Source organism: Aspergillus homomorphus, assembly GCF_003184865.1.
Source record: "Aspergillus homomorphus CBS 101889 unplaced genomic scaffold BO97scaffold_61, whole genome shotgun sequence".
In the NCBI taxonomy this organism is placed as follows: Eukaryota; Fungi; Ascomycota; class Eurotiomycetes; order Eurotiales; family Aspergillaceae; genus Aspergillus; species Aspergillus homomorphus.
Genome location: NW_020291947.1, coordinates 39,020 through 58,151, shown reverse-complemented (window position 1 = coordinate 58,151; position 19,132 = coordinate 39,020). Strand labels below are relative to the sequence as shown.

The 19,132-nt window shown below is 53.8% G+C and overlaps 6 protein-coding genes across 6 annotated transcripts; 3 read left to right on the top strand and 3 right to left on the bottom strand.

Annotated features, from left to right (window-relative positions):
- Positions 1 to 165: 165 nt before the first annotated feature.
- pre6 (proteasome core particle subunit alpha 4) lies at positions 166 to 1,611 on the top strand. Its single transcript, XM_025695949.1, has 5 exons — positions 166 to 304; positions 402 to 408; positions 464 to 516; positions 665 to 1,052; positions 1,158 to 1,611. The coding sequence occupies exons 1-5, from the start codon at positions 277 to 279 to the stop codon at positions 1,489 to 1,491; spliced, it is 810 nt and encodes a 269-aa protein (XP_025546775.1). The 5' UTR covers positions 166 to 276; the 3' UTR covers positions 1,492 to 1,611.
- Positions 1,605 to 2,929, bottom strand: BO97DRAFT_408834 (CHY zinc finger protein). The gene is made up of 6 exons (XM_025695948.1): positions 2,790 to 2,929; positions 2,670 to 2,713; positions 2,521 to 2,594; positions 2,237 to 2,298; positions 2,076 to 2,177; positions 1,605 to 1,887 (listed from the first exon to the last, which is right to left on the bottom strand). The coding sequence occupies exons 1-6, from the start codon at positions 2,792 to 2,794 to the stop codon at positions 1,806 to 1,808; spliced, it is 369 nt and encodes a 122-aa protein (XP_025546774.1). The 5' UTR covers positions 2,795 to 2,929; the 3' UTR covers positions 1,605 to 1,805.
- Positions 2,930 to 3,474: 545 nt separating this feature from the next.
- On the top strand, positions 3,475 to 8,057 carry BO97DRAFT_446698 (putative inositol polyphosphate phosphatase). Its single transcript, XM_025698678.1, has 6 exons — positions 3,475 to 3,726; positions 3,787 to 6,247; positions 6,302 to 6,511; positions 6,579 to 6,838; positions 6,889 to 7,556; positions 7,617 to 8,057. The coding sequence occupies exons 1-6, from the start codon at positions 3,679 to 3,681 to the stop codon at positions 7,690 to 7,692; spliced, it is 3,723 nt and encodes a 1,240-aa protein (XP_025546773.1). The 5' UTR covers positions 3,475 to 3,678; the 3' UTR covers positions 7,693 to 8,057.
- Positions 8,058 to 9,267: 1,210 nt separating this feature from the next.
- BO97DRAFT_429113 (uncharacterized protein) lies at positions 9,268 to 9,881 on the top strand (the record flags this gene model as incomplete). The annotated part of the gene is made up of 2 exons (XM_025697347.1): positions 9,268 to 9,526; positions 9,661 to 9,881. 2 exons carry the CDS (start codon positions 9,268 to 9,270, stop codon positions 9,879 to 9,881), a joined length of 480 nt encoding a protein of 159 aa, XP_025546772.1.
- Positions 9,882 to 9,939: 58 nt separating this feature from the next.
- BO97DRAFT_378033 (uncharacterized protein) lies at positions 9,940 to 10,726 on the bottom strand. The gene is made up of 2 exons (XM_025693089.1): positions 10,440 to 10,726; positions 9,940 to 10,372 (listed from the first exon to the last, which is right to left on the bottom strand). Exons 1-2 carry the CDS (start codon positions 10,562 to 10,564, stop codon positions 10,021 to 10,023), a joined length of 477 nt encoding a protein of 158 aa, XP_025546771.1. The 5' UTR covers positions 10,565 to 10,726; the 3' UTR covers positions 9,940 to 10,020.
- Positions 10,727 to 11,561: 835 nt separating this feature from the next.
- On the bottom strand, positions 11,562 to 18,310 carry BO97DRAFT_463472 (amino acid adenylation; the record flags this gene model as incomplete). The annotated part of the gene is made up of 3 exons (XM_025699460.1): positions 11,562 to 11,779; positions 11,852 to 16,793; positions 16,845 to 18,310. 3 exons carry the CDS (start codon positions 18,308 to 18,310, stop codon positions 11,612 to 11,614), a joined length of 6,576 nt encoding a protein of 2,191 aa, XP_025546770.1. The 3' UTR covers positions 11,562 to 11,611.
- Between the last annotated feature and the right edge of the window lie 822 nt (positions 18,311 to 19,132).

Here is a 19,132-nt window from a genome sequence, read left to right as displayed (position 1 = left end):
AGGTCACACTGATCGAGATGGATGCCTGTTCAGGCAGACAGGCAGGCAGGCAGGCCCGGGCAACGGAGGTAGTAGCGTCATGTCCGACTAGCCGCGCGCCTAGCGCTTGGGAGCTCTGAAGGCAGCGGCGGGCCTCGCGTCCACCTCCATCTGTCATCGCCCAGGCCGGAGACCTCCAGCCTGCACTCCACGACCCTAGACCACGAATTGCATCTTCTGACAACTTCTTTCTTTTCTATTCCCTCCTAGCTTTGCCCAGTTTCTCATCTGCCCATCATGTCCGGCTACGATCGAGCTCTTTCAGGTAAGCCAGATCCGACCGAGTAGCTTAGCTGAAGCTCCTACATCATCGATCACAGGAGGTCGGAAGCAGATTAGGATGGATCGCTGACCGGCAACAGTATTCAGGTACGACCGGACTGTGAAGATTATCCCAAGGACCGTTGTTGACTCTCGTTATTAGCCCTGACGGGCACGTCTTCCAGGTGGAATATGCCATGGAAGCTGTCAAGAGAGGTAGGTATCTACTTCTATCTTCTAACGCCAGCTCAGATACCCATCTTCACCATATCCTCATCCTTATTTCCCCCTCGTCCCAACCCACACACACTCAACATAACGAGAAGAACACCATCTAACGCTACCTCCCGGCAAAAACCAACAGGTACCTGCGCGGTCGGCGTAAAAGGCAAAGACGTGGTGGTGCTCGGCTGCGAGAAGCGGTCGGCGCTGAAGCTGCAAGACACGCGGATCACCCCCTCGAAGATCGCCATGGTCGACAACCACGCGGTGCTGGCGTTCGCGGGGCTGAACGCCGACGCCCGCATCCTGATCGACAAGGCCCGTCTGGAGGCCCAGTCGCACCGCCTGACCGTCGAGGACCCCGTCACCATCGAATACATCACCAAGTACATTGCCGGCGTGCAGCAGCGGTACACGCAGAGCGGAGGCGTGCGGCCCTTCGGCATCAGTACGTTGGTCGTCGGCTTCGATCCGAATGATCGTACGCCTCGGTTGTATCAGACTGAGCCGTCGGGGATTTATTCTGCTTGGTATGTTTCTCTTTCTTGTGTTCTTGGGGGTGACTATGGGGGTGGGGGAAGTACTAGGGGTGGTGCAGTGGCTAACCTGGGCTTTTCTTTATTTGTCTGGAACAGGAAAGCCAACGCCATCGGCCGCTCCAGCAAGACCGTCCGCGAGTTCCTCGAACGCAACCACCAGGACGACATGGACCGCGAACAGACCATCCAGCTCACCATCAAGTCTCTGCTGGAGGTCGTGCAGACGGGCGCCAAGAACATCGAGGTCGCTATCATGGCACCCGGCCAGGCCATCGAGATGCTCCCCGATGACCAGATCGAGGCCTACGTCAAGAGCATAGAGACCGAGAAGCAGGAGGAGGCCGCTAAGAAGAAGACCGCCCGCGTCGGCACCACGACGGCCGCCATCCTCACTCGCCCCGGCGGTGGTGAGACGGGCGAGTCGTCTTGAGTCTTGGACTTGGGAGTCCAAGTGAGAAAGTGAAGTGGAGAGAAAGAAATGGGTTCTACTTTATTTCCCCCCTAAGCGCTGTGCTATGTTTGGTCCAATGAAATCCTCGTTATGAACTGTGTAGATTTTTCTCTTGTGTTTTCTATTCTAAGATCTTCTGATTCCGGTATAGGTATGAACATGAAGAAGGGAAATAAGGATGGTACACACACCCAACAACCAACACCGGATTTTAAGGAAAGGCAAAATCCAAACATGATATCGTAAATCTTCGTTAAGTCCTCCCCCTCCGGAGGAAGGACATTTAAATAAGCCTAACCCAACCGATCCGAAATATCCTTGAAATTAAAGATCGATTTCTCCTGATGTCCACGCACCCGATCATCCTTCAGCATTCTAGATCCAGGTAATAAAAGTTAGCGATCGATACGTCTTAACGCGAGTCAAGCTTTCGTCCCCTCCCTCCCCTCCCCCTTTTCTGTACCCCTCTAGTAGTCATAGTGGGGTGCCACCGGGAGAACAAGAGAGGCGCAGCTAAAAAGGAGGTGTGATGGATACGATAAAGGACCAAGGGGAAATCGTACCTCGAATCCACTCGCGCATCCTCGCCTTCTATTTGGAGCGTCGGCGTCGGCGTCACGGCCTCGATCACGAAGTGGTTATCGCAATGGGGGCAGTATTCGTCACTTTATTGGGATTCGTTAGTTTTTTTTGGAGATTGGTTGGTGGGGGAGGGCTTGCTTACCTCTCGTCGAATTCGGCGGTGTCTTTGCGGAAGCATTTTTTGCATTTTTTGCAGGCGAAGACCTGGTTTAACCCCTTTGTTAGTGGTTTGGCGACGAGAGGGGAGGGGTGGGCTTTGTGCTTTGGGTTTGGGTTTGGGCTTTGTGAGGGGTACGGGGATTAGATGCGTTTCGTGTTTGTTGTCGCGCGAGGGAGATGGATTAAGTATTGATGTATGCTTGTATGGAGACATGGATGTAGTTGATCAGGACTGCGGTGTGCGTGCTGTAGTACAGTAGGCCATACCATCTCACTGGCTTTGGCAAGAGGGTGTCGTTCGGTCTCTTGGTGACATTCTGCGCAGTCGAACCATTTCTTGCCTATTTGTTTGAGGGTTGGTTAGAGATGGGGAGTTCTCAATGTGGGGTGAAGAGGGTGAAGAGGCCAATACTCACAGCAAGGGGAGCGGATCGCTACTTGCGCGTTGAGGATGTGTTTACTGCAGACAGACAAATAGTGAGGATGAGGCTGTCCCGGCTGCGGGTTGCGGTGCGGGCGGGGGCTTCTGTTCTTACCACATGGTTCACAGGCTCTGAATATGAGCTGGATGGATCTTGGGAGACTCGAGGACAAGAGAAAAGACAGGCCAAACGATCTATTCTTGGTTGCTGGGTGCTCTTCTGGCGGTGATCGAAACAGAATCGTGAGGCCGAATGATGAACGCGGAGAGGCTAAAAATAAAAAGGCGACCCCATAAGCCAATAATAAAGGATGGATCCCAACAGCCGGCTGTCATTCCGCCTGCCCGCCATTCTTCCCTTTCCACTACTTACGTTTACTACTAGTCCACTAACTACGTCTATGTCTACGTCTACGTCTACTTCCTATTCACCACTCAACTGCGTTATCCTACTTGACACTCAACTACTCTACTCAACTTGCTGAGGCTAGAGGCCAGTCTCGCACTGTCGCGTCATCCTCCTCTCCTTTCGTCCACTCTTCATTGTCGATCCTCCCTAAACTATTTGGCTGCCTCGAGTCTTCGTCCGTCCTTCTCTCCCCCTCCCCCCCCACTCTTTCGAACTCTCTCTCTTCTTCCTACTCTCCCTCCTCTCGCCTACCCTCCTCCATCACCGATCGAATTGTCTCGGACGTGCACATTCTCTCGTATTCCTTTTCCCGCCGGTCTGCTTGTGGCCGTGGCTAGGCTCAACGTCGTTGTGTTCTCTCTTCCCCCCCTGCTGCTCCTCCGCATTTCCTCCCCTCCTTTCCGCCTGGAGCTCCGCCACAATTGTCACGCAGCCGAATCGCCTCCCCTGCCACCCCCATTATCCCATTAATTGTCGGTATTCGAATCCTATCGCCACCTTGTCCTGGTCAATACCAGACAGCATCATACCACTCATCGCAATTGGCTGCCTATGAACCATATCTCCCTCCAAATCTCGTGTCGGATCGGTAGTCATGGAAGGAAACGGCAAGAAGACGGACGGCACGGATAACGCCCATATTGTACGTCCCAAGGCCTAAAGCTGAAGCTGAAGCTCAAGCTAATCGTCCCATCACCAATAGAGACCCGTATCTTCCCTCCTTTCGCATTTCGAGAACCTGTCGCATCGCCGAGCTCCGTCCGCCGCAACGAATGGCACACGCGACACCCCTTCCTTCCCGAGATCCCTCGAACCGGGCGACGACGTCCGCTCTTCGTCGCGAGTTTCCCTCGATCTGTCTCGCTCACAATCTCCATGGGATTCGACGCCAGAGTTGAACAAAGGCCATGGGTCTCTGCATAGCAACGGAATCCCACCGCGACCTGGCCGCACCCCCGGAGTCTCCCCCGGACGGCGCCAGGATAGGCCCATGTCTCTCAGCTTGCGTTCGTCGCCACAGCTCCCACCTACCCTGACCGTTGACTCCCCGCGGTCTCCTCCCCGGGGATTCGGATCGCTGGGTGACCATGAGGAGCATGCACGATCTTCCCGCAGTCCTCCCAACGCGTCCAGAGAATCGCTGCCTACAATTCCGCAGGGTAACCGTCCGACGACCCCCGTTACATCGTCGCGCGTCCCTACAGATCTGAAGCCAGGGCGTCTTTCTCCAGGACCGGCAGACTCAGTGATCAGTGGTCGCGAAAGCTCGCAGGACCGCCAAGGCAAGAGCGAATCTCTCCCCCCACCGGCCAACCGGGCGGAGAAGCCCAAGATTCCCGTCAAGCCGGCCGCCCTGTCCCATCACGATGGAGGCTCTCTCGCAGCTCCGCAGCCTGACCGTGCGCCCGCGGATGATCGCATATCGCCCTTCAGCACTCCCCCAAGCAGCCCCGAGAAAGATTCCCCGAAGCATAATCCGCCCACTTTGAGAGGCGCGCAGTTTCCGCGCTCCCCCTCTCGCCGATCACCCTCCCAACCTCCAGCAGAACTTCCCCGGTATCGCGTCGAAGAAAGAACCGCCACACCCCAGCTCCCTCTGTTCCGCGAGCCTTCCCTTACACAGCGACACTCGGTTCCAGAGCCTCCGCGCGAGACCAGACCATTGTCAGTACAGATTCCTCCAAGACCGTCACTTCCAGCAGAACCTCTATCGGCTGCGCCACTCTCTGCGCACCGGATACCAATGCACGACAGTTTCTCCGAACGTCCGGGTCTACCTCCACGACAGCCGTCGATTGTGCGGAGAGGCGGTCCGTCACCCTCGCGATTATCCTACCAACGCGAATCTTCCGCGCACTCAATCCCGCCGCCGACCCCTCTACGGGAATCGCGGTACTTGGACAGCCCGGCATTCTCGATGCCGCCTCCGACGCCCAACCGGGAATCGCGGCAACTACGCCCGGACGAACTTCCGACTCCGACAACGGTGCAGCGGCATCCATCGATTGCTCGAGAGAGCCGGCCGGTGCCGCCACCGGCTGTTCCGGAACGACCGGTGGTGGAGCGCCCGGTGGTGGATCGGCCGGTGGTCGAACGGCAAGCAGTGCGTGTCCAGAGCGAGGATGAACAACAGAATTTGGATAGTGTCCCCGTCGCGCGTAATGACTACCCAGATGCTTCAACTGCGAACAGGCGACCGCCACTTCTCAAGTCGGGCCCGTTCGAAATCAACACACGGTATGATACGAGACTGATGGATGTGTGCGGAAAGCACGTATGCACTACCGGGTATATCACGCGAGTCTGGGATCTCACTACGGGAGAGCAACTCATGAGTCTCAGTCATGGGGAAACAGTCAAGAGTCTGTCACTGGCCTTCAAGCCCGGCGTGGGATTAGAGGATGAAGGTCAGCGCGTATGGCTGGGTACGAACTCGGGGGAACTACATGAGGTGGATATCGCGTCCGGCTCCATTGTCGCGTCGCGGTCGTATCCTTCGAGAAAGGAGGTCATCAAGATTCTCCGTCACAAGAAAGAAATGTGGACCCTTGACGATGAGGGTCGATTGTTGGTCTGGCCACCAGATGAGAACGGCACGCCCAACCTTCAGTACAGCTACCACAACCCGTATGATCGTGTTGCCCGCGGACATACCTTCTCCATGGTCGTGGGCGATAAACTCTGGCTGGCCGCGGGTAAAGAAGTTCATGTGTACCGGCCCAACGCGCGTGACGATGTTTCCTTCAAAGTTCTTAGTAAACCGCTGGGCGCGCATCATACCGGCGATGTCACTTCCGGCGCGTATACCACTCGGGACGGCGGCCTCGTCTACCTCGGCCATGCAGATGGTAAAGTGACGGTTTACTCTGCTAAAGACTACGCGTGTCTGGCAGTAGTCAACGTCAGTGTCTACAAGATCAACTGCTTGGGAATTGTCGGCGACTACTTGTGGGCAGCGTACAAAACCGGCATGATCTACGTTTACGATACGACCACGAACCCCTGGACGGTCAAGAAAGATTGGCGTGCTCACGACAGCCCGGTGAGCGGGTTCTTGTTGGATTCTAGTAGTGTGTGGACGATGAATCGACTCCAGGTGACTTCTTTGGGTGACGATAATTGCATTCGTCTTTGGGACGGTATGCTCGAGGATGATTGGCTAGGTAGGTGGCGTACTTTACTGTTTCTTTGACTGCCTTGGCTGACTTTTATTCTAGAAACTCGGATGCAAACCAGGGACGTCGAGTTTTGCAACTTCCGCGAGATTCATGCTGCAGTGATAACCTGGAATGCGGGTGCTTCGACACCCGGTAGTGTGCGGACGTCTTCGTTCATTCAAGATGCCATCCACCCCGAAAACCCGCCGGAGATTATCGTCTTTGGTTTCCAAGAGTTGGTGGACCTGGAGAATAAGAAGATCACAGCCAGTATGTGCTTTCCCTCCTTGATCAACATGATCCTCCGTGCCTTGGGTGGTACTAACTCGGTATGAAGAGAGCCTTCTCTTGGGAAGCAAAAAGAAGGACAGTGGGGACAAGGAACATATGAGTCGCCAGTATCGAGTGTGGATGGAACACCTGACTCGCTGCATCAACGATTGCATGCCGCTTGAGGAATCGTATGTGCTCTTGCATAGCGCGAATATGATCGGACTCTTCACGTGTGTTTTCGTCAAACACAAAGAGCGGCAGAGAATCACGGACATCAGTGCATCTGAGATCAAGCGCGGTATGGGCGGATTGCATGGAAATAAGGTAAGCCCTTTTCTTTCTTTCCCAATAGAGGCACTCGACTGATTAGCTAGGGTGCTCTTCTGTTCCGCTTCACACTGGACGACAGCTCTATCTGCTTGGTCAACTGTCATCTGGCAGCTGGACAGACGCAGACTGCTCACCGCAACAACGACATTGCAGCGATCCTTGAAGCGGAGTCGCTTCCCGCCGAGGGTAGCCTCTCCGCACGGGCAAATCACTACGTGAGTGGCGGCGACGGATCGATGATCATGGATCACGAGATCTGCATTTTGAACGGTGATCTGAACTACCGGATTGATGCCATCCCACGTAATGTGATCATCGACGCGATCCGCAGCAACAATCTCACGAAGCTCCTCGAACGCGACCAGCTGCTCGCCTCGCGGCGCAAGAACCCGGGCTTCCGGCTCCGGTCCTTCAACGAATCTCCGATTACCTTCGCCCCGACGTACAAGTACGATGTCGGAACAGACGAGTACGACTCGAGCGACAAGAAGCGTGCCCCCGCCTGGTGTGACCGGGTTCTGTATCGCGGCCTCGGCCGGGTTCGACAGCTCGAGTACCGGCGTCACGAGGTCCGGGCCTCCGACCATCGTCCCGTCAGCGCCGCCTTCAAACTCCGCGTCAAGACCGTAATGCCCACCGAGCGTGAAGCTGTCTGGGAAGCGTGTCAGCAGGAATTTCAACGGGAGAAGCGTCGACTTGCTTCCGAGGCGAGGTGAGCACGATGCTCGTTCTTGTACCACCATCTCCTTTCTGACTAACATTGCTCCCCTAGTATCGAATACCTCATCACCGTCCTAGGCACCGATCCCCAACAAGCACGGACATTGATCATGGGTAACGGAAATTGAAACCCCGCCTTCTTCTTTGTTTTCTCAGTAGACTTTTGCAAGGGGAGGATCGTTGGAAGAGTGGGGATTGTTGTCTGCGTCGTCGAGGCACCCGACGCCGCACCCAGCATCAACCACTACAACAACGCATCGCGCTACGTCGCCGAAGTGTGTATACGACTAATGATTCACGATAGACATGTATTTATCATGATTGGAGGAGCGAGGGGGATTTCTTTAGATGAAGCTTGGTCTGGATGGGAAGAGCAGATACGATACCTAATTAATATGTGGTGTGTCAAGGGAGCATGATTGTAGTGGTAATTGGTTTTTTTTTTTTTCTGGGGAATGATGGTGGGTGATTAGTGTGGTATGGTAAGAGAGCAAAGAGCAGAAGAGAAAGAGAGGTGGATGGTTGGTGTGTTGTACATAGGACTGTTTATATTCGTACGGTTTTCTTCTATGATTGTTGCATTCTGGTTGTCCTTGGCTGCTTGTGGTTTGTTGGGTTGGTAGAAGGGCATGGTCGTAGAAACTACAATTTTGCTGAATACTCGACAGCTCAGGGCTGCCAGTCTTGGGTGTCGACAACTGAGATGGTACCTCCTGGTCTGCATTCTCAAGGCGTAAACGTTGTACACTACCTGCATGGAAAAGACATCCCAGGCATAGCGTGCGTCCTAACAAGGTGCATATAGCCAAACCGGTAGTACTATACTGTGCATACAGCACATAGAACTTGTTTGAATAAACTCACTGGGACTCAAGACATACCTTGTAGCCCATACACCTCCAATTTCATGCAAAGCATTCACCTCGCTACCAGGACGAACTTATACTAATCGCCCAGCCATCCTGTCATCTCCATCGCCAAAAAGAGCCAGCCATGTTACCGCGCTGCTGGACTAGCGCAGCCCGGCTGGTATCCGGCAAACTGGAGTATAAGTGGATGCACCGTAGCGCCACTTCGTGAGTGTATTTCAGTAGCTGGATAGTGTGGAAGTTTCTGCTCGCAGGTACAAGAGGGAAACCATCTTTATGCGTTTGTGCCTGCTGCCGCGGGGATCGAGTGTGAACTCCGTTTAAAACCGATTGGACGGTCTATGGAGTTTGTATGCGAAAAAAAGAAGAATTTGCCCCGCAAGTAACAACTCTTTTTTCGAGAGAGACGCAAGGTTCAGCTTGCATGTTCATGACGCCCAGTGGTCAGCAGGGTGTCTCCTCGGTTTGAGCGATGGAGGCATGCCTCGCGCCTGTGTGGACCTGTTCCTAGCATGGTTTTGTGGACAGGGCTGAAACGTAACAAGAGTCCATACTATTGGCGCCATGCTAGAATAGCTCTGCTCAATGTTGTGTTTCTTTGTTGTTCACTGAGGCAGTCATACGTCAATTGGTGTTGGGAAGATACCCAGCCGGCTAGTTTTACCTGCAGGAGTTGAAGAGAGTTTCGATCTTCGTATTGAGCTCGATTAAGCCAGCCATGAAGAGACTGTACGAGGTGACGACTGAACTGAGGTAGTTGGTAGGTGGGGCCGCTTGTTCTCAGCACAACGATATTGATTCAGCCACAGCAACAGCAGCAAAGCAACAGCAAAAATGAGCTGGAAGCCAAACCCCCACCAAAACCTCGGCCACGCGCTCGACATCCACAAACCCCACGACTGGGGCGATCACGGCCGGGACGGCCCGTCCGTGGGAGCGCCAGACCAGCCCGCCGGTGATCCAATGGGCAGGCAAGGCCTTCAACAAGGACCATTTCGACGCCATCAGCAAAGCCCACTACGAGAGGCCCATGGTTTCAGTTGCCAAGGCGGTCTAGTCCGCGTCGCACTTTCGGTATTTCTCACATGTTATGGTTCGGTATGCTCTTCCTCTCTCTCTTGGTATTCATTGTTGTGTTTGTGTTTGTGTCTGTCTGAGAGGCGTGCCTTGATCGCTCCCTCTTCTTGGAAAGGAAGTGAAGACGGACTAATGGTCCATGAATCACAGATTGCTTTGCGAATCACACCAGTGCCTCTGATCCAAGGCCCCATGCCACCGTGATCCTGAAGAACGCGGGGCTGCAGCATCGTAACCGCTGTGTCAATGCGCACATTCTGAACGATGCGCAGTTCAACTACGTTGGACATGAGATCTATGTACAGAATGAAGTCGAGTTAGATTTCGGGTCGATCAATTTTTTTGGATTATCGATAGATTGTCTGGGTTAGGGATGGGCTGAGGGCGATGATTTTCTTTCCGTTGTTTATGTCTCTTATTTGTTCTGGTGTTCTCGTTATCGTCAAGACTAGCGATCTTTTTTCTCCAGATTCTGTTACTCGGATACATAGACAGACACAATTCAACCATCTAATCACAAAGCGGCCCAAAAAGCACCTCATCCCACTGCACCTGCCCCTGCAACTCCTCCGAAGCATGCGCCCCAAACCCACAAGCAGCCATAAGACTAAACGTCAGATTCCGCGCAGAAGGCTGAATACTTCCTGTCAACGCAGTCCAGTCTCCCTCCGTGCTTTTCAGCACCTCAGCGGCGATCTCCTGCTCCCCGAGATGCGCGCTCACAGTGCACCCGTCCTCCACCGCGCCGAACGGCTCCACGAGCCGCACCTGCACGGTCAGCTCGTACGGCGTCTCGTCGTCGAGCCAGAAGAGGTCTTGTGAGACGATTCCTATTGGGGTGGTGGGGGTTGTTGCTACTGCACTGGAGTTGAGTATTAGCATTTGTTTTGAGGACTGAGGGGGGTGGGTGTTGGGTGTGGGCAAAGTACAGGAATTTCTCCCCCGCGTAGGCGGTCCCGGATTGTACCCAGCTTGTCGTTAGGGGGTTCTCGGCGGGGCACCAGTAGTCGAAGTCGTGTTCGAAGCTGAAGTTATTTATGTCGTTGCAGGGCATTTTGGTTGGTTTGTGTTGGGACTGAGAATGAGGTTGAGGTTGGGATTTTATTGGATGGTTGTGTGTACTTGTGCTTGATGTAGATGGAAGAGGGAGGTGCTAGACAGGGTCTATATAGGACAACCCACATCCACACCACACTAAGGTGTAAACAAAAGCGTCGCCGCATCAAGTCCGTTCATATCTGTGCAGCCTAATGTCAGGGTTTCCGGCCGCCGAGATGGAGCTTTCAGCTTACCCGCAAGCGACCCACTGCGGCCCCTGACGTGAGCCGCCGAAGCCAATTATCGGGGTTGATATGCGGTAGCCTAACTCGACGTCATGCTATCTTGTGGGGAAAATGAGGCGCAGAGAGGGATGCCCTGCGGTGTTTGCGAGCTCGATCTTGCGGGGTCGCACCGCTGCACCTTCCTTATTTGCTTATGCTCGGCGATGATACGGGGACTGGTAGATGACTGGTAGATGACAGGTAGATGCCTGGTAAGAGATGCGGATAGGCAGACACATATCTACTTCTCTCAGGCAGTATTGTTTGGTTTAGGATAGTGGAGTATGGGAGATTAGCTCTTTCCGAGCCATCCGGATAAAACGAGTACCTATCCTGGGGATCTAGGTTCCTGTGTTTAGCTTGTGCTAGTGAGAAATCCAGCCCATCGAAAAGATTTACATCCGAAAGCAGTTCCCATAGCTTTCATAGAGAACGAACTGTCAATACCAGAGCAGTGATTTGGCCGAGTTCAAGGACCCGGAAATACATCCCATCATGCCAAAGTTCCAAAGATCCGCACTATATGTCCATGTCGCCTTCGAGAGAACCTCTGGCGCGCAAAAGGGCCGGCCTTGACCAAAGGACTCTTACTGGACTTCTTCCCGCAGACAAAAACTCCAGACGGGCCGGAGTACGGAATATTCCGGTAACGGATGGCTTACCGGCTTCTGCCCGTTGACAATTACCAGAAGATCCATCGCGGTCTATACCATACGCTCCCCTCTACACTGAGTTCAACCTCCGGCGAGGCTGAAGCCACAAATCCTCCTCATCGTCGCTTAAGGTGAGGCGCAGGCAGATGCAAGCACGGTAGTCACCTGCGTTGCAATACTGCCGAAACTGTCCAGCAGACCCTGGGCGTCAGATTCCGATAGGAAGTCATCCCAATAGCGGATGTGGAGCTCCGCGTGAGAGGGAAATAGAATCACGGCTGCCACAACATGATACTGAGGAAACGGGAAAAAGGAGGGTTAGATTATCGATTTCTCAGGACGAAAGTCGTGAAGGGCGTGGCTTACCTCGGTGGGATCATAGCTTTGCAGTAGCTTGAATTTCACAGCTGATGGGCTGCCATCCTCATTGTCATCCGGGCCAGAAGTAGGCTCCATGGCAGGTTGTACCGTCAGGCACGTATTGAACAGCCGATCATGCCCGGTGATCTGTACGATGTGCTGCAACGAGACGTGCTGATGGCGAGTGCGCTCAATCTGGGCGGCTTGGTTGGTGCGAAGCATTTCGAGTAGTTGATCCGGGGTGGGTTGGAGAGATGGGAAGTGCAGACGACATGGAAGAATGTTGAAGAGTGGACCAACCATCTGCAAGATCTCCGGGACAGCTGCATCGCGACAGGATTTCAGCGTTCCGAAGCAGACGTCTTCGGAGCTGAGAGTGCGACCCAAAATTAGACCCCAGATGGTCTGGAATACATTGGTGACGGTCATCCCCGCGGCCTGCGAGAGCCCAGTCAGTGATTCTGTTTGGGCAATCTGCTGGACTACAGTTCGGACTTGCGGAGCACTGCCGACCGAGGAACATGCTAACTCGAGGCCGCTCGATTTCGGGAAAAGACACGCCGTAGTGTTCAAAAGGGCATGTTTCCAGAATAGACGGTCATCTTTGGCAGATGGTAAATCGTTCACGTAGGCAGCGTACTGGGTATACCGGGGTGCCGGGGCCAGTCCGGCCCCCCGGCTGAGACAGAGGGCCGACATCTCACTCAGAAGGATAGTCATCGATGCAGCATCGATCAGAGCTTTGTCAAACTCAAACAGCCACCATACCTGTCCGTCTGGCCCCTCGGCCAAAGTTGAATGATGCGGCATCGCTCCTTCTAAGCACCTAGCAGGTTTGACCTTCCAGAGGTCCGCCGTGGATTGGATGATTGGATTCTTCAGGACCTTAATAGCTCCGTGAGCAGATTTCAGCACAGCCTGAGTGGGCCGCATAGGGTCCGACCACGGTACCAGAACACTGCGGAGCATGTCATGACGTTGGATAATTTGTTCCAATGTATAGGCAACGTCAGCCGCCCCAAGGCACTGCGAAGACTGGATTTCCCAGAGGGACCGTTGTTTATGCGTGCCCGGGTTAACAAATTGATCGGCGATGATCCCAACATGTGGTGCGGGGCACTCGAAAACCTCGTCAAGAAGCGCAAGGTGAATGGGCGACATTGCCCGTTGTGCATGCTGCAGCCGCTCTTTGATCTTGCAAAAGCTCTCTTTGCATAGTGTGATGTTGCCAGTGCCCCCATCCCTACCGTTCTGGATATGGGGTCGAACATCACGCCGCCGGGCATCCACTTCCTCGGCCAGAACCCTTATCGACTTTTGCTCCAGCAGGTCGGTTATGGTAAACCTTAGATTCCTTTTGCGGCACGATGCGAGAACGCGCATCGCGAGCAGAGAGTCCCCACCCATACCAAAGAAGCTGTCGTCAATCCCGACATTGTGCTCGGGAATCTTGAGTGCATCAGCAAAGATCCGGCAGATAAGACTCTGCGTGTGAGTCTCAGGCCGCCGCAGGGTGCGCTTGCAGCTTACTCCACGCACCAGTCGCTCAGCAGGGAGCTTCGAGGCCATTTGTTGCAGCAGCTTCCGATCTGTCTTGCCAGATGACGTCAAGGGAAGCCAGGCAGTTGGTATAACAATGGAGGGAACCATATACGGCGGCAGAGCTGCGCGCAGGGACTCTAGTAGATTCTCGGGCGATGGTTGATTCTGATCATCGACAATATCGAACAGGTCGGGCTGAATCTGACCGACAATTTTTGGGGCAATGAATAAGACGAGCTTGGACTGACCCAGAGCCTCAAAGCTAACTAGGCTCGCGACCGCCATCATATCTGGAATCAGCCGTGTGACTTGATGCTCAATCTCCTGCAGTTCGATTCGTTGACCATGCACTTTCACCTGCGTGTCCTTCCGGCCTAGGAAGACCAGTGTGCCATCCGAGCTGTAACGGACCAAGTCTCCGGTCCGATAGAATCTCTCCTCTGGAGGTAAATCAAAGTCTCTTGCCCAGACTGGGCAGCGTACGAACGAGGCGTGGGTTTGCAATGAATTGTTGACATAGCCGCGGGCCACCATCGGCCCTGAGAGAAGCAATTCCCCAATGGCGCCGACGGGTAGAAGACAATTGTAGTTGTCAGGATCCACGACCCAAGTCCGACCATTCAAGGAGCGCCCAACATTGCTGGGTTCACTGCGAGTAGAGGGTGAGAGGTCGCGCATTGTGCTAGCAACTGCGCATTCTGCTGGCCCATATCCCACCTTCAAGGGTACTTGGCCTGCCCATTTGTCGATATCAGCAGTGGACACAGCTTCTCCAACCAGAAGAAACACCTCCAAAGGAGGAAGCTCAGCCGGTGATAGTGTCCGTGCCACAGACGGGGTCAAAGAAGCCCAGTTGATTTGCAGGTCTCGCATCGCCTTTGGCAAATCGCTGAGGCGATCCTCCTCGGAAGGAATGCAGATACAAGCCCCCGCCAAGAGGGTCCACATGATTTCCAGAATGGCAAGGTCGAAGGCGACTGATGAGTTGTAGAGAACTCGACTGGTATTGTGCAGTCCAAAGCTTGCTTGATACGCCTGCGCAGAGATGTGGCACATGGCATGCTCGATGACCATGCACTTGGGCACGCCCGTCGACCCCGAGGTGAAGGCAACATACATCGGAGTATGCGCATTCGCATTTGCTACTGGTGGCACCAAGAGTGACTGATCAGTTTGTCGCACTGCAAGCCATCTATCGACATCAAGGACGATCTCACTCGACACGCCTAGACCGCGAATCTTGGCTTCTGTGGTGTGGGATACGATGACTGCCGCCGCGTTGCTAACCTGGCACATCTCGCGGAGACGATCGCGAGGAAAGCCCGGCTCAAGCAGAACAAAAGCTGAGTCTGCCATTAGCACACCGAGAATTGCCACAATCTGCCACTTGGATCGCTCCATGCACACAGCAACAACGCTGCCTGGGCTGACTTCATTCAGCTGAAGGTATCCCGCCCATTGGCGCGCACATTCAATAAGCTCGCGATAGCTGAAAATACCGTCCCAACTCGAAACCGCCGGTGCATCGGGTTGAGAAATTAGGTGATTCTGAATGACCCCATGTACTGTGGCCGCGTGGAATGTCTGTGGTGTCGGATTCCACACTCCAATCTGCTCTCGATCGCAGTCACCGTAGCCTCGGATCGTGTCGAGAGTTTCCCTGGGGTGCTGCAAAATTCTGTGCACGGTACCTTCAAACTGTTTCAACATGTGGACCACATGCTGAGGATACAAGGTGTCTGCATCAAAGATTGCCTCCACATGCATGCCGTTTTCCTGCAAATCCACGACTATGGTGAGAATGTGGGACAGGAACTTCTGCTGCTGGAGCTGATTCTGCGGCATGTCCGTCATGAAGGGTGAGTCTTTTGCCAAAGAACGTGGCTGGATGGTGAGAAGAGTCTGGAATTGGCAGGCTTGTGCAGCCTCGGGGCTACATTTTGAGATCTGGGCCAGGCCAGTCTGTTCAAAAGGAATGGCACTAGAGAACCAGGACTGAATTCGCTCAAGGCTTGTTTCAATGGTAGCATTTCTATCCAGTGCGACACGCACTGGGAATGTGGCAATGGTTGGGCCCATCAAGTTCGCAATCCCGGGCACTGGCGAGTTACGCCCAGACACAGTCGTGCCAAAAGCCACATCATCGGAACCAGTCCGACCGGCTATAAGAATTGACCAGGCGAGCTGTATGACAGTAGCCATTGTATAGCCTGCGTTAAGTGGTGCTGTTGGAACAGATATCTGACGTCGCTTGACGGTGGTCCTTAACGGCGTCACCCAGCCCGGTGGCGGAGGCGGATAGATTTGTCCATGAAAACCTTGAAATGAACCACTCCAAAAGTTTCTAGATGCGTCATGATCGAGCTGCAGGTTGTGTTGCAGCAGCCTAGTCATTGATTCTCGGGATACCAAAGGCTGGCCGTGGTAGAGTTGTTCCAGATCTTCGAGAAGACATCGGTACGACCAGCCATCAAAGACCGCATGATGCATGCGAAGCACAAACACAGGCCCCAGCCCGTCTGAGCCCCGATCAGCAATTCCAAATCGTGTCAGTGGCCGTCCAAAGGATAGACTATACGCGTCAATTGTTTCCTGCACCTGCTCCAGATCGCTCGCAGTTATCCAGTCCAGAACATCCTGCACGACGAGTTGATACAGGCCTTCACCGTAATCGCTGACGATGCGCGAGCGAAGAATAGGTCTTGCAGCGAGAATCTTTTCCCAGCACTGCCTGAAGAGACCGACGTCCACCCGGGGATCGAGGCGGAAAATAAAGGTTGCTGTAAAGTCAACTCCTCGTTCAGCAGTCAGAAGCATCAGTGCTTCTTGTAGGGCGGTGCATGGATACATGTCAATAATCATTTCCTGGCTCAGCTGGCACTGCTCAGCGGCTTTTCGCAGGGCCAATGGTCTATGTGTTTGTTCCATGAGACTGAATGCGGGAACTATTGACGGAGACTGAACAGGAAGAGCGAGTTTTGCAAGAGCCGAAATTGTCTGGTGGGTGAAAACATCCACCATGGAAAGCTCCCAGCCCTGATCTCGAAGTTTGGTCACAAGGTTGATGGCCATGAGGGATGTACCACCCAGCTTGAAGAAGCTGTCGGAGAGATGGACGCTACCAGCTGGAATCTGGAGTTGATCTACTACGAGCTGGTGGATCGTCCGCTCCATCGCGTTCATCTCCACCTCATTCACCGAGACAGACGCAACATAAGATACTAACTTTTCACCGGGCATCTCGGCAGCGAGATGCCGGAGTCGCTTGCGATCGACCTTCCCCGTGGGCGAGATCGGAAGATGGGTTAGTGGAATGTACAGAGAAGGTACCATGAACCGCGCGAGACGACTGGCGAGCCATTCATGAAGTCGAGCAAACGATGCCACACGGCAAGTGTCGATAGTCCTGGAGACCGGTACGTCCGGGCTGACCGACGGTGACTCAGTGCGTTGACACTTCTCCACCACAAATAAAGCTAGACGAGGAGGACCGAGGGTAGGGGTTAATATCTCTGCCACAGCCCTCATTCCAAATTCAAACAACTCGGCGCAATGCTCGATCTCATGCAGCTCCACCCGCTGTCCTTGAATCTTGACTTGAGTATCCTTTCGCCCACCATACCGCAGTGTACCATCATTCACGTTGTATCGTACGAGATCTCCAGTCCGATAGAAGCGTTGATTGGGATCAAGCCCAAATTGACCCGCCCATTGGGGAGCTCTGAAGAAGTTTTTATCTGTCGGGCGGTTCATGTAACCCCTGCCCACAATGGGACCTCCGATGATAAGTTCCCCCATGGCCCCCAGCGGAAGTAATTGATGATGATCCTGCGGGTCGACCACCCAGCATGTGCCACTGATAGAATTTCCAATATTCAGAGGGTCGTCGACATCTGGGGCTGTGCAAACCGTGGCGACGATACTGCATTCTGTCGGTCCGTAAGCTACCATGAGCTGCTGCTTGGCTTGACTCCACGTAGCCAAGTCAGAAGGCAGAATAGGCTCTCCTCCAAGTACCACAGTCTGAACCAGGGGGATCTGGTCGGGTTGCAACATTCGCGCCACGGTAGGCGTTAACTCCACCCAATTCACCTCCAATTCCCGGATTGTAGCCCCCAGGCTTTGCAATCGTTGTTCCTCTGATGGGACGCATATGCAGCCCCCAACAATTAATGTTGACAAAATCTCCTGAATACTGATGTCGAACCCGTAGGATGCATATTGAAGGACCCGAGAGGAGGCTTGTAATTGCTGAGCAGGCGCATTGTGACGAGCGCTGGCACAAAAGGATCTGTGCTCAATGACCACACCCTTCGGCTTGCCCGTTGAGCCCGAAGTGAACGCCACATAGGCAGCGGTCTCTGGCGTTACGACCCGACACAAGTCCTCGTTGGATGTGGAGGCCTGCGCAATCTCTGGAAGCACAAGGACAGTCTCGTTCAGCTGCTGGCCCACCGGCACCTGCGCACGCGAGGTCAGAATTAGCTGGGGTTTGACATCTTCACAAATGCTCCTCAGACGTGGCAAAGGATAAGATGGATCAAGCAGAGTGAAAGCCGCGCCAGCTCTTAGAACTCCCAGAATGGCGACGGCCGTCCAGAGGGACTTCTCAAAGCAGATGGGCACAACACACTCTGCCCCAATGTTTCGCGATGCAAGCACTTGGGCAGCAGCGTTTGATAATCGGTCTAACTCTCCATATGTCAATGAGCCATCCCACGCGCTAATTGCTTGCGCCTGTGGCTGCTTGTGACATCGTTGCAAGATCAACGTATGAATGCAAGACAGTTCCGCGGCTGTCAAACCCGGAGAGTTCCATTTATGAACGAGATCAATCGATCGAAGGCCCAGAAAAGCTAACTCTCTTTCCTTTCTATCCGGATCCAGAAGAAGCTCATTGAGAACATGAAAGAAGGAATCCATAAGAACCTCCAGAAATGCCGAGTATGATGAGCATCTGGGTGTGCAAGAGAGCGTATTGCAGCTTGGGTCATATTCACAGATCATGGCCAGCGCATTGTTCTAAAAAAAACCTTGTCAGTCAGTCTTGCCAGAACCCAGAATAGTGACAAGTATAGGCCGACTCACCACCACTGGGGTCGCGCTTTGCGTATTGGACGAATGCGCACCAATCTGGAAGCAGAGCCAGGTATTGAAGGTGAAATCGGTCTCGTTGCTCGGAGACCATGGCTGCACTGGCGACTGTGCCAGCTGCTTGACTTGCTTTCTTAGAGGCTCGTCCGTCTCTGATGGCATTGACCACTGCTCGACATGCGCTGTCGGCCGGACAAGTTCGTCCTTGACATCCTCCACAAAGCCAAATACGGGTGTCTGTTTCCCCGTGTGCTTTCCCAATACGAGACACCATGATACCTTTATGATCTGAACCAGAACGGGCAACCGGTCTGGCTTCCTCCAGTCATCGGGCAGAGATGTCGACGCAAAGGGCCGCGTTTCACGATTATGACTGGTATTTTCCCATGATAACAGACATTCTCGATCGACAGAACTCATTATTGTTCTTCGAACTCGTATGGTGGTGGGTCAGCCTGGTGAGATCCACGAGGTAGGCCAAGCAGCCTACTAAATACATCTGTTGCCACTGAGCATTAGGGATGTGAACCGAGCACAGAGAGGGTCGTATGCACAGCCTGGGTCTCTTACAGCCATTCTGCAGCCCTCCAATGAGTGCGACGGTGTCCCTTGCCAGCTGCCATTCATGAGTGGCTTGGACAGGCGCCCAGA

Bases quoted from the DNA above. Each gene is read 5' to 3' on its own strand.
- pre6 (XM_025695949.1), top strand. From the start codon at position 277: ATGTCCGGCTACGATCGAGCTCTTTCAG. The intron at 517-664 runs GTAGGTATCTAC...AAAAACCAACAG, and splicing joins CATGGAAGCTGTCAAGAGAG to GTACCTGCGCGGTCGGCGTA. The intron at 1,053-1,157 runs GTATGTTTCTCT...TGTCTGGAACAG, and splicing joins TCGGGGATTTATTCTGCTTG to GAAAGCCAACGCCATCGGCC.
- BO97DRAFT_408834 (XM_025695948.1), bottom strand. The intron at 2,595-2,669 runs GTGAGTATTGGC...TCAAACAAATAG, and splicing joins AGCGATCCGCTCCCCTTGCT to GCAAGAAATGGTTCGACTGC. The intron at 1,888-2,075 runs GTACGATTTCCC...ACCTGGATCTAG, and splicing joins GATGCGCGAGTGGATTCGAG to AATGCTGAAGGATGATCGGG.
- BO97DRAFT_446698 (XM_025698678.1), top strand. From the start codon at position 3,679: ATGGAAGGAAACGGCAAGAAGACGGACGGCACGGATAACGCCCATATT. The intron at 3,727-3,786 runs GTACGTCCCAAG...CATCACCAATAG, and splicing joins GCACGGATAACGCCCATATT to AGACCCGTATCTTCCCTCCT. The intron at 6,512-6,578 runs GTATGTGCTTTC...CTCGGTATGAAG, and splicing joins GAATAAGAAGATCACAGCCA to AGAGCCTTCTCTTGGGAAGC.
- BO97DRAFT_378033 (XM_025693089.1), bottom strand. From the start codon at position 10,564: ATGCCCTGCAACGACATAAATAACTTCAGCTTCGAACACGACTTCGAC. The intron at 10,373-10,439 runs GTACTTTGCCCA...ACTCAACTCCAG, and splicing joins TACGCGGGGGAGAAATTCCT to TGCAGTAGCAACAACCCCCA.